Source organism: Lissotriton vulgaris, chromosome 2_2 (assembly GCF_964263255.1).
Source record: "Lissotriton vulgaris chromosome 2_2, aLisVul1.2, whole genome shotgun sequence".
NCBI lineage: Eukaryota > Metazoa > Chordata > Amphibia > Caudata > Salamandridae > Lissotriton > Lissotriton vulgaris.
Window position 1 is genome coordinate 203,104,971 of NC_141688.1, and position 14,112 is coordinate 203,119,082.

At 40.7% G+C, this 14,112-nt stretch overlaps 1 protein-coding gene across 1 annotated transcript in view; it reads right to left on the reverse strand.

Moving 5' to 3' along the window:
- Nucleotides 1-9,598, reverse strand: part of TRIM44 (tripartite motif containing 44) — a 511,513-nt gene extending 501,915 nt beyond the window's left edge. The window contains exon 1 of the mRNA XM_086959538.1: nt 8,515-9,598. Within this exon, the coding sequence (XP_086815664.1) occupies nt 8,515-8,946 (432 nt within the window). The 5' untranslated portion in view covers nt 8,947-9,598. The remainder of the gene's footprint in view (nt 1-8,514) is intronic.
- Nucleotides 9,599-14,112: the final 4,514 nt, after the last annotated feature.

The following is a 14,112-nucleotide window of genomic DNA, read 5'->3' on the forward strand; positions in this document are numbered from 1 at the left end:
TATTTTTCAAGGTAAAGACTCAACATTGTTTGATAATTTACAAATAAAAGTTTTTACATCAGTCTTCAGGGTTCCATGGAATGTCGGGTATGCCGACGTCAGATTGTAAGTTGGCTTGAAAAGACTAACCTTAACAAGACAATCTGCATTTTAAAAAAAGCGTAATACTCGTTTTTTTACTGCGACCCTGGCACACCTGTGAATCATTGCTATCAGGAAAAAATGAGGCAAGACTATGCAAGTGGTTGCTAGCAGCGAAATGGACTACCAGAATGGGTGTTAATATAATTCCAAATCAGATATCAGCCTCTTTGTGTCAACTCAATCGGGTGGTTCAGTCTTCTAGTTTTAGACTACAGTTATACAGAACTGTTTGTGAACTTTACTATACCCCTCAAAGAATTTCATGCTCGACACCTAATAATTTATATAATGATCGTACTAAATGTCCTAAATGCGATCTTATTGCAGCAGATCAGGAGCATATGATTTTTCCTTGCCCCGTATTGTCTGAGTTCTGGAAGGGAATAGAACGCATTCTTAATCAAAGGCAGATCATCTTTTCGCCCTTCTCAGCTATCACGGTCTTGTTAGACCTGCAGGACCTAAGTAGCCCTCATAAAGATCTAACCACTATTTTAGTTGCTTGTGCAAGACTGACTATCGCGAGGGCTTGGATCTCTACGAAACGTCCACATGTTATGGAGTGGTGGTCATTAGTTAATGAAATCTTAACGATGGAATCTGCATTAGCTAAAATAAGAGGACCTCGTTCTGTGAGGAAATTTGAGAGAATCTGGGGAATGTTAATAAACTCCGAGAACTGACCTTCTTTGTTCTAAAGCTTTGTTAAAACTATAAAAGTTATGCACCTAGGATATGTATTTATGTTATATGAATTATTTACTATAAGTTACATCTCTACATTAATATCGGTTAGTGAATTGTTTTTTTCTATTTTGAGTTTGAAATGAATGGCTTTATTTCTTTTACTTTGTTTCCGTCTCTCGCAATGTCAATAAAAAGGTTTAAAATAAAAAAATAAAAAAAGACTATGCAAGTGGTTGGAGATCTTATCTAACAGAGAGCCTAAATAATTTTTAGTCTCAGTCCTTTGACCTCACAGATAGAAATAAAGTTTCATTCAGACAGATATTAAATCAATCAGCCAACTTCCTATCAATTATATTGGATACAGAGGAGTATGCAAAAGGCATGCCTGGTCAGTTATTAATTCATTTAACAAATTGGAGCCACACCCACATCTTATCTCCCATTTAAAACCGATTGCAAGAGATAATTTCTTGTTATGATTTGGGCGATAGCCCAGAAAGGTTGGAATTCCCTAATGGGTACAAAACTGGCTATCAAACAGTTGTAGATTATGCGGTTTTAATGATGAATAATTACTGCATATTCTAACCATTTGTCCTCCATTGTTACAAGAGAGGAAAGTCCTGTGAAAGTCAACCCTTAAAGAAAATTGGATAAGTACATGTGGAAAAGCAATTAAAACTTGCCTTTCTGGATAATCTGCACACTTGACTACACAGTTTGTAAAGTTTATTCTCATAGTAGAATAAAAGATAACATGTGAGTGCCTCCCCGATACTAGAGGTAGTTTGTTATATGGTTCTATTTGGTTGTAGTAATTTGTAATAAATGTAATTATCAACTTCTTGATCGTCTTGGTGTATGTTGATCCGTGAGAAATATTTTATTCTTTTAAATAATAATATTGAACGTTGCTTGAAGTAAGAATGGCACTTTTTGAAGGTAATGTATTTTGGCACCTTAACTATAGCACTTTCATTCAGGAGTTTACAAAAGTAATGTAGTATTGGTAGTTTTAGTGAAGATTTTATTAAAATACAAAGAAGCGTTGTTGTATGTTGACCCGTGTGAAACACTTTTTAAAAAAACAAAAATAATATAGAACGTTGTTTTTAGTAAGAATGGCACTTTATGAAAAAGATGCGTAATGGCACTTTATCAAGGACACTTTAATTTAGGAATTTAAAAAGTAAAGTAGCATTGATAGTTTTAGGGAAGATTTTATTAATATACAAAGCAGAGCTGTTTTAATAAAGAAAGATAAATTATTTGAAATATAAAATGCAGAAAGAAAGTAATACTAAGGATATATAGCAGTGACAGCTAGGTAATCACTAACACCATTATAAATGTAGCATTGTATTATCCTGCATTCGTTGATTGAAGAAAACACAACTGTTCCATAAAGTTTATATAATATTATTTTTGTAATGATATTTATTAAACAACAATAAAGAAAAAGTAACCTACATGATACCAGGCTCCAGCTCCTATTTACAACAAGATTATTCTTCCAATACGCAAGACCATGATCTCTATGGCACATGTTGCCGAGCTTCCGTCGAGCGTATGTGTACAGGAAGAAAAGCTGACATTCTGATAACACAGACAGAAACAACAAATAGTATTTACACAAATCTATATGCACAAAAGAGCAAGACTACAAGTAATAGGGCCATTTTCCATGGGAAGGGTCGACACACATAATTGAGGGACATACAACAAACATTGACCACAGCGAAGCAAACCTTTACGAAGAACACGCAAAGCAACAATTCAAAAAGCGATGGGCAGGCTGTAAGCCCACAGAGTGGATGCTGCATGTCTCAAAGAGACAGCACATGCGCTGCCAAGGCTCGACCTAAAAAGGGAAACCAGCTACTGCCTAAAAAAGAAATAAAAGCGACGATGAAGGCAACTAATAGTAGGTAATGGGAGAGCTTAAAGTCGTTTTACAGGTTTTTAATAAAGAAAGAACTTGCTAACGACAGCAGATCCGTTGTCTCAGGCAAAGCTCAAAACTGCTATAATATCACTTTGGAATAATCTCAGGAAAGATTTAAAGCAACAGAACTGGGAAAGAAATGTACATGTTTCACTAAAGAAAGTCAAATGCTTAATACATGTTGAAAGTGTTTATTTTCTTGCTTTAAAGTACTACCAAACTGTATTTTCAGCTATAGCAGGCACCTTGCAGCTTTAAAACAATTACTGGGAATTCCTTGTAGACTCATACAGACACATGCATCAACTATTTTTGCAAGCGCAAATGTAGCGATTCACAAAAATCGTACATTTGCACTCGCAATAGGCCACATGCGATGCAACAATGTTCAAGGAACTTGTAATTTGAGATTTCACGAATTGCGATGGCATTTAAGGAATCGCAAATTGCGATTCCGTAAATGTAATGCAAGAACCACTTTAAAATAGCGATTTCGCCACTTGGGCGCAAATTACCATCAAGGTGATCTTGATGGTAATTTGCAAAAAAAATGCACTAATGTGTATTTTTCATAGTTGTAGATTACACAAAAACAAATGCCCTTTGGTTATGTGTGTGCGCAACATATGTGCACAGAGCAATTTAAGGGGTGCAACAGGGTGTCCTTTTGACACCCTTGCACCCTTGAAATTGCATGCGCATTTTGTGAGTACCTATTGGTACTCGCAAATTGTGCATGCAATCTCCCATTCATTCCTATGGGCCTGTAGGCCCATAGGAATTAATGGGTAGGCATTTCTTAATTGCGACTCACAATTTGCGAGTCGCAATTAAAGAATGTTTGGGAATCGCTAATTTTATAGCTATGCACTAGCTTTTACAATTCCTTCATTGCGATTCCTTAATAATAACAATTAAGGAATCGCAATTGCGTACATTGATACATGTGGCTGTTATACCATCTACTCCTCAAACCATTTCCATTGTCCATAAATGATTAAATGCGTCCACGTAAACCGAACTTGGATACAATTGCCCTTGTTCATGATAAAAAAAAAAAAAAAAAGATGTTAGTTTTATGAAAAAATAGGTGAGTGTGTTACTGCAAAAAAGTTGATTTTAATTTAGATTTAGGATAAGGGTGATTGCATTATTTCTACAAGTTAATTTATCAAATCAGTTTCAATTTAGAATGCACCCCACAAAGCCAAAGAGGTGAAATAAATTAATGTGAGTCGAGAGAGAACTAAAGCTACATATGAACGAAAGTGGTCTACGCCATTAAAGACATTGTGTGATGAACTACACTTAATGCCCTCCGATGCATACAAGACCACTGCAATATCTACAGTGTGGAACAAAGTGAGAGGTACCACTTAACTAAGTTCAAGGGAAGTAGGGTTAACCAACCAGTACACAGAAGAAATTCCCTTGAATAAGGTGTTCAATAAAACAACTTGATTCACAAATAAATTAGGACAATAGAGTTAAAAAAAATTACAATTTATTAATTACACAAAATATTTTTTTTAAAAACCAAGTGGACAATAGCACCACTGTACACAAATAAAACCAGTTAAGTAAAAAGAAAAGGTAAACATACATAGAATTCAAAATTGACCAGCAATATTGAAACAAGAAAGGGGAGACAGACAACAGTAAGACATCCAATTGTACAATACTGGGTGTATATTCAAACTCAATGTGACACCCATGTGCTGTGCACAGTTTTATATTGTATCAACACAGGTATCCGAGTCTAAGAATTATACTTGGAAATGCGTCGACGCGTTTCGGTGGTTGGTTTGGTTTTGAGCCACCTTTGTCAAGACACTATGTTTTTGTCTGTCGTATATCTGGGGTCAATAAGATCACCCTTTGAAATCTCCTTTGGATGTAATAAAAGTGATTTTGTTGTGGTAATGTATACTTTAGGATAGGTTGATTGACATCGTTCTTCCTTCATATATTTGTATCACCGGCTTCAGTTTATCGGTTTAAGAGTCCTGAAGATAAACGTGATGCGCTTGGGAAATAGTGCTCGTCAAATAACGTCTTTTTCATTAAAATAAGAGAGCCAGGGGCGCTTTCGTCATGTCCTCCCGGTGGAAACAAGTGTTTCACTATTCAGCCGTGGAGAACTGCCTACTTCTCTGGTTCCGGTCCGTTTACCGTCTAAAGTGTGGACTTTGCAATTATCAAAGTGGGTGACAAACTGTGCCCATGCTGCAACACCCATGAGGAAGATGACCTTCATATAATGTTTGTATGCCCTGCCTATCACAGACCCAGGAAATACTGGATAGCACCGCTCTGCAGAAACCTGGGGTTCAGGAAGTACTTACAGGCATACAGGGTTATGAAAACTAGCACTCTGGGCCACATTGTGTTTGCCATATCTAAATTTCTAATGGCAGCATGGATAATCAGAAAGAAAATAGCCCTCTGAACCATGGTACTGTCTTGCATCCTCTATTCCTCGCTGGTCGAGAAGAGACTCTTCTATATGTATTTAATATTGTATTTTAAATGTATGTATTGTATTTTTATTGCATCTTTTATGGTCTATATGGCCGAAATAAAGAATTTTTGGATTGGATTGGATTGGAATTATCAAAGTGTTGCAGAGAGATGCATTGGCCTCTAGATCGCAAATGAACACAAGGGCACGAAGACAGAGACCAGGCAGCTTCCGGTTGTTAGAACTAAAAAAGGCTCACTTTATGCAAAGGACTCTTAATTGCACCTACAAGCAGCCTCTTCAGAGCAAAAACATAACCAGAAATAGCATTTTAGAATCAGAACACTGTCATATATAGATAAACCAGTAAACTCCACAGTCCTTCCTCTTTGAATCTGCTCTATGACGAGAACAATGAAAACTTCTGAAGACAAATATTCATTGTGCGAAAAACTGTTAACCCAGTCCGCAATTCATAATTTGTTCTCTTCCTCCTAGATTATTGAGCATCAGTATAAAATGACTACAAATTATTTGCCAAGATTAATTCTAAAAATTCAATATCACAAACTTTAAACTAAAATAAACTCTCTTTCTCTTGATGCTCTCCTAAAATGAATTATATATTCTCTATTATTTACTAATCCATCAATGATGCTAGAGTTGGTGTATTCTATAAAATCCATTATGTAAAGAATGGGGAGATAACAGATCTTTAGAGCAGCACAAGACGCAAGATCAACTTGTTTCAAATAAAAGTAAGCAAACACAGACGAACCAGACCAATACCCTGCCTTCAAAATGTATCCACCCACCCAAATAAAACATTGGTAGCCATACCTTTTCTTACTGAACGATGTGAATATTGCTCATATCCACATTCAGACCTTTCACCACAGTTCTTTCCCACCAAGCAACCATAGCCGTTGACAATGCACCATATGGTTTGACCAAAGCAACTCACGCTCACCATCTTTACGATACTCGCTCACTCTGCTCTCAAATGTTCGTAAACAGAGCATCAGTTAACTGTAGGTGCTGATTAAAAGTGTGAGAGAAAATTGAGGAACTCATAGTTTGTGTTCTCATGAACACTTGAAACCACATACCATGAAGTACATATGATTTACTACTTGCCTCTAAAGCATATACATCCGACACCCTCCTAAATTATACCAAACTAAGTAAGGCTGTTCACTTCAGTGTTATTTCTCTTAAGAATAAAAATCTGTTTACTGGCTAGCCTTCTAACAATTTTAAAACTGAATTTTGAACCAAATATAATCGTATTTCCCCTGGAGGGGGTATCTGAACCTTATGCCTTTCATGATAGTACAATCTACTGGCTCCCTACTAAAGAGCCAATCATCAAACGACCTCGGCCAAGCTCACACTGCAGATCTATATTGCCCTGTAACAGAAAGATTTGAATAAAGATGATTTAGAATATTGCTACCTCCAATGCAGAAGCTTCTCGAGACAAAAATCACTCCCCATGTACCAATGAATCCAAATTTTCCATTACTCTCCATATATTTTTCTAGTACCACAGGCCCATGAATTATGGAGCAACTCTCGAGCTTCCTCTGAAAGAACTAAACATTTAGAATTCTTCGATGTCTTCCATATAAAAAGGTTTTACACTGCGAACTGAAGTAGTAAATGCTCATTCCCTTCCAGATCTAACAGAAGACCCGATGAGGCTACTTGTGCTAAAGCCAAGTAATTTCTTATTCTATTGTATACTTCTCTGGAGAACCAATCCTCTCCCTTTCTTATATTCAAAAGAGGTTGAGCACCTAGTATTACTATTCTCACAAAAGGCTACGTACGAAGCAGATGTGAATTTCACCAGCACGTTCTCGCAGGGCTGCCTTGAGCTCCTACTGAGTAATCTCTCTTGGGATGCTGAGTGAAAGGGAGTATCCTGTACCCAAAGATTACTGGATGCCCTGCCTCTTTCACTCATACCCCAGACTGGTTTATGGAGCCTCCACAAATCTCTTGAGATAGTGAACACACTTTGAGAAGAAGATCACCTGCAGTGGAAAGATAGACCTCATTGGACTGCTAACATTTAGTGACACTTATCTCCAAAACGTGCAGGTCCTGGAATGTCTGTGCCTAGAAGTTAGTAGGTCCACAGGGCCGGTCCTTGAACGCAGACGTGTGTTCCATGCTTTTTTTGTCTAGGTTGTTATAGTAGACTATATCCTTGGATCCTTGCTATAGGCGGATGAAGATACTGGAGTGAAGACTCACTTATCTACCAGGAGCAGACTACAAGTCCTGACATTATATGCACCTTATCTAATCCTTCGCTTAACCAGCTAATCCATCCTATTCTTGCAGTTTCTGATTGTTTTGTTTTTTTAATCTATATACGAGTTTTTTTCAAACACTTCATTTCTTACCACACTGATTGGTATTACATTTCTCAATGTTGATTCAACACTTTCAGATAGCATCCCTGTATGTTACTACTTACTAAATATTAAGCAGATTGGCGACTTCTACCTACCACTTACTGAGTTTGACAGAAGATCATGCAATATTCCCTTATAAGCCTTACATCATGAGAAGTCAAAAAAAGGTTTACCCATTCTGTAGCTTCTAAGACAACAAGTTAGAAACTGTAGCACCTATTGTTCTATAGCAGCCCGCTGGAAAATGCTGCCATGCTGGGAAAGTGCCAGCAATTTGCCAATCCGAGACTTAAGCACTTAGGCTTTTGGGTAACGCTTTTTCTGCAGAAATGAGGGTACCATTTGTAGTTCAGAGATTTGATTCCAAGTGGGCTAATGAAACAATACAACTGGCATCTTTTCGAAACTGATCTTCAACCTGTCCTGGCTGTTTAGCCCCCTGCCCTGGTCACTCAGGTACTTGTAGATTCACTGTACCCATCCTAATCATGCAGCTGTGCATTACTTTAGAAGTGGAGCGTTCCATTAGTCTCGAGGAGATGTGTGGCACAGCGGCCAGAGTTGCTTTCACAGAGCGCGGGGGTCACGGCTCGATACCTGGCGCTAGCTCAGCATCATGTGACTCTTAGCAATAGCTAACTTAATCTCCCCAACGGTCCCTCGGTGCCTGGATACCATTAGGGGTGATAAGTACTCACTTTACAAATGTGGAATTATTATTATAGAAGGCAGCAGTGGCTGACAGTGTTGCAATGTTCAGTATGATTTCCGACACTTACACTTTTAGAACTATATAAAAGACAAGTTATTATTATTACATATGTGTATTCGTCGTGGAGCAGACTTACCCGCATTTCTTCATAGGCCTCATTGAGCGTGACGAGCTCGTGATCCTTGTGTGCTCCAGCCACGGCACACAGGACGCAAATGATCTCCTCATGCGCTTTACAATATAGCGTCAGGTCCTGACCGTGCTCCTCGCACTTCCTTTTCTCCAAATGATCGTCGTCCACCCGCTCAGATGCCGCGGTATCCATGGCTGTCGCTGTGTCACCAGCTTCGCTGGCCCTATCGCCCTCCTGGCTCTTGACCTCAGGCCCACAGTCCTTCAGCTGGTGGCTGGGGTACCTCTGGCAATGCTCCTCCGCGTGGGGTGGGCAGAAGCTAAAGCTGCAGTCCTGGCAATGGCGCGCGGCCTCCTGGGCCTCGTCTGGCTCACAGGCGTCGCACGTGCTATCATGTGGAAGATCCTCCGCATTCCCCCTCTCTCCAGAAGCCATCGCGAGATCTGAGGACCTGTGCAGACCACCCTAAAGAAACAGCAAATCCACAGGGTGCAAATGCATCCACAAGCACCTAGAAGAGTGCAGTTTTTTTTTTATACAGTGCTAAAGTTGTGAACTGCCCAATTTTAGAAGATAAGAGTATTAAGATATTAGAAAATAACCTGCTTTTCTGAAGCTCACACAATTCCGTCCAGGGAGGAAGTTGTGGGTAGAGCTCAGGTCAGTTAGTTCCACAACAACAACTTAGCCCTGGACCACGCCCCCCTGCAGAGATGCGCCCCTCAGTATGCCCGCTGGGTTGATCCTTCCTACGCTCCCCCTCAACCCTCGTGCCTCCTCCTCCTTAGCGCCGAGGCAGCTAATGCTATACAGTGTACAACGTCGCACTATGCAGGCCCGGCTCTCGCGGCTCTTCCGGGTTCTCCTCCCCTTCCCGTGGAAGGAGGAGCCTCCTCCCAGCCCGGCTTCTCTCCCCGCGCTCCCTGGCAACGTCAGCCCAGCCTCGGCTCACGTCTGCTCGTCAGTGCCTAGCGCCCAGAGACCGGGCCCTAGCGCTGAAAAACAAATCTATGCACCCTGGCCGTTTGCACGCGCGGCCGCAGCTCCCCTCCGGGCTGCAGGCTGCAGGTTCACTTCCTGGGTTCAGATAAAGGAGGAAGCGATCCCCAGTGACACCTTATGACGCTCGGGGCACCTGCAGGCTTCTGTGCACGGACAGGTGCTGGGGGCGTGTCAGATGCAGCAGCAGGTTGCTTTTCAGCAGAAAGAAATATTCATAGTTGGCACTGATTTCTGTAGGTTAACTGAGCCGAGGTGAACGAGCTAACAAACAGCACGAGCCGAGCCAGGGGTTTGGTTTGAATTTTAGAGTCAGTGCGCGCGCTGAGCCCTGAAAAAGTGTGCATAAAACAAACGTCGTTTAAAAAAAATGGTAATATCTCTTCAAAATACATTTTTTTAACACGTGGATGCTTTGACATTAATACGTCACATTCTAGCACTGCAGTGTGAAGTAATTACTATACTTAATAGTTTGTAAACATAAACCATGCGGTAACTTAGCAGCAAGACAGTTGTCGTATGGACCCTGTGCCCAGGGGCGGCTCCTCCATTAGGGCAGAGGAACATCGCCCCACTGATTGACCCCACTCGCGGTACGAGAAGCAGAAACATAAAATGGTATTTTAAATATAATTTTATGATTCTGCTACATGCACTGCAAGAAAGCAGAAAGGTAAGACTGGATGGGGGCGGGCTGGTTGAGGAGGAGTGGCTTGGCCAATGCTGTGGGTACTGACTGTTTGGCCAGTCATGCACACTCTTAGAAAATGGCCTCCCCATAGGCGCCCGGCTGGGCGCTGTCCCTACCAATCACAACACTGCCATTGCAGCATTGGATTGGCTTATGGGATGGGAGGGAGGCTGCCTGTGGCTACTTCCTGTTTAGGAGAGCAGCAGGGGAACACGGGACCCGGCAGTAGCTCAGGCGGCGCGGGACCCTGGTAGGTACTTTTAATAATTTTTTTTTATTAAACCCCCGCCTCCTCTCCACACCCGCAAGTCATGCCGGCCGAAACTGGCTGTCCCAGAGTTATTACACAGCAGCATTATAGTCTATTAAATCAATCACAGTGGGTTTTTATGCAGCTGTTGTTCTGAGCTCACATCTGTGAATGAAAGCACATTTGTATGCAGTAATGATGAAAAAATAATTTTGGTAAAATAAAATATGCGCTTAAAATCACATAATTTAAGCCAGTAAGCTGCTATTATCTCAGAGTTCACATCTCTTGGTTAGTGCAGAGAGACTTGTATCCTTATTTTGTCATTATGAATAGATTTTTTTTTTATGGAACGGTTAAATACAGGAAGGTGTTTGAGCTTGGTTAAAATGTGCTTGTTTGTTTGTAAGTCTGGCCCGTTGATAAGCTGCGCGTCAAATCGCTAACAAGGCATCGCAAGTGCACATCTAATGCCGAGTCTGCATCCTATGGCATAGACCCAGTGGGTACCCGCTTGAATACCACTATCATCGTAGAGGTCTGACTCTGTAGTCCTTTTAGGTGCGCCATTTCTCCGGCAGCATGTGACAGCATTGGTTACTACGGCAACGATCGGCCATTTATACCACATGCGCGTGCTCTGCCCAGCCGCTACCTAGGTATGGGGTCCATATGCTGGTAGGCACCTTACTTTCTTGCCCCTCCCCCTGCCCTAGGAGACTACTACTTTGTTTTGATTTTTAAAACAAAAGCAATATATTAGTTTCATAATTGAAGGCAAACTCTCTATGGCACATAACCTCTAATTTTTTGCTTCAAAATGTTGAGTTGTTGGAAACTGAGGAGAATAGTTAGTGAAATTATTTTTGTGGTAATCTGGTACGTAATTTATCATTTCTCATTATAGGTGCATAAGAAAACCATTAGACAGTTTGGTTTATCTGCAACAAGTAGGACATAAATACTAATACCTTTTTTCATGTGGTCTTCAAACCCCTAGATGTTCAAGTCCATGAACAGCACATTATAAATGTGGCCTCCTAACCCTGTGTGCCTGAATACAATAAGAGTCCTGGTAAAGGAAATAGTACTTTCCACCTTTGCCATTGTCAGCTCCTCCCGGATTCAAGGTATCTTTCCAGATGTTCTCAAGACAGGCCTGATCCACCCAATCATAAAGTAACCCATACTAGACCCTAATGACCCCAAAAACTCAGCCCTGCCCAGTGGCACTCACCTCAGGTTACATAAAGCATGTTCATAATTATTTTGCCTCCGTCTATGGGCCCAAGATTGTCACACAATGTGACACCTACCAGCTTTGTGCCTCAGGTCCGTATTCCAGAGTCCCAATCGGTACCTGTAAATGTATATTACTTTGCTGTCTGTGTAAATTGTTATCAAGAGCCTCAGTAACCTGAAAATTCTTAATGAGCAAAATGGCAGAGACTATCAGAGGGCTACTGCACAAACAGAAATTACTGATCCCTAGCATGAGAATTGAGGCATTTTACTCTCCTGATGCCCTAGGGCCTGACCTACTACGGTCCTGAGCAACTGGACCAAATATTACCACTTCAGCACTTGACTCCCAGTGGTAGCTCAGGTGGAGCACTGCAACGCTTCTCTGGGACTGAGTTGTTAATTGACACAAGGCTCAAGTTGCTTCAAGCAACCCTAATAAATGAATGTCCAACCACATACTTGCTTTTATGACAAGCATAGTATTTGTACACGAAAACAAAGGGAAATACGGCACATACAAACAACATATTCCGTCTTCGTAAGTGCTGTCTTGGTCTTCGTGAGTGCTGTTGTGGTGTTCGTGAGTGCTGGTGTGGTACAGCCTTGAGTCCTTGGCCCTCAGTCCTGGTAACAAAAGGCAGAAATCTTGCCGGGTACCTTCACGACGATGTACAGCTGTAGTTGACTTCTTGACGGTTGATTATTTGGGAGACACAAAGACACAGCCACTCATAGAAATTAAGATGTGTATTAGGCAGCATATGACAACCCCTTGTTATGTTCTTTATTTACTGTAGACACTAGGATAGAGTTTGTTGATAAGGGTAAAGTGCATGGGCGTAAGTTAGGCGCACAAGATAAGGAGACAGATAGCATGAGAGACGCTTAGAAGAAGCTTGCCTGTCTCCTCTTGAATATATCTGGAATAAACACATAGGGCCCGATTCACAGTACTAACTTAAGACAAAATCCTAAACGTACTACTATTTTGGTATTCACAGAAGGCACTTACTCATTTTGGTATTCACAGAAGGCACTTACTCATTTCGGAATTCACAGAAGTTAGGAGTCCTAACTTTAGGACTCCTAAATGCCTTTTGAGAATACCGAAAGTCTTAAAGTTAGGATTTTTCTCAGTTTAGTAGTAGTAAAGTTGAGACTCCTATCTTTAGGACTCCTAAGTGCCTTCTGTGAATACCGAAAGTCTTAAAATTAGGATTTTTCTAAATTTAGTAGTAGTATAGTTAGGACTTCTAACTTTCAGACTCCTAAATGCCTTCTGTGAATACCGAAAGTCTTAAAATTAGGATTTTTCTCAGTTTAGTAGTAGTAAAGTTAGGACTCCTAACTTTAGAACTCCTAAATGCCTTCTGTGAATACCGAAAGTCTTAAAATTAGGATTTTTCTCAACTTTACTACTACTAAACTGAGTAAAATCCTGATTTTAAGACTTTCGGTATTCACAGAAGGCATTTAGGAGTCCTAAAGTTAGGAGTCCTAACTTTACTACTACTAAATTGAGAAAAATCCTAATTTTAAGACTTTTGGTATTCACAGAAGGCATTTTGGAGTCCTAAAGTTAGGACTCCTAACTTCTGTGAATACCGAAATGAGTAAGTGTCTTCTGTGAATACCAAAATGAGTAAGTGCCTTCTGTGAATAGAAAATGGTAGTAAGTTTAGGATTTTGTCTTAAGTTAGTTCTGTGAATCGGGCCCATATATTCCTCAACCCGACCTCTATGTGCGTATATTTTAGCATAGCAAAGTAAACTATACTTTGGGGGAACTATTGTGAGGTGAGGGTGCAGACAGTTGGATCGCTAATCTCAGCCCCAGTACCTAGAGCGGTTGTCAGGAGATATTGCGTTCCGGTTTGCTACGGGTCTACGCGGCGAGTCTATAATATGCTTTGATTTTTGGCCGCAAGGTACGCGTTACCTTTCAATTTCTCTGGCCGCGGGGATTAAAAGCCGTGAAGGCGTTGGAGGCCGCAAGTTCTTGAAAAGCCCTCAAGTGACGACAGGCAACAGCGCGCACACGGTGCTATGCATGAGGAAGACTTCTGAGCATCTGATGTCATTGGGGAGATACTCAGATGCGCTGCTATGGTACATGGCACCCATCTTAAATTGGGATGGAAACAAAGCCATTCCAGTGTAGTGAAAACACGTGGCAGTAGAAACTACAAAGCAAATGAAATTGGTTAATCGGTTATATTACCCTGACATTTTTGAGGTCTGAATTATTATTATTTTTTATTTGGATGTATGGATGATTTGCTGCTGTTCTAAATACGGTGAGAGAATATTGAATATTGCATACAGTGTAGTGTAGTGAAGTTTGGACCATGGACGACTCCAGTTTTACTGGTGAAGTAAAAGACACTGAACAATTCACATTATATTCGTAATG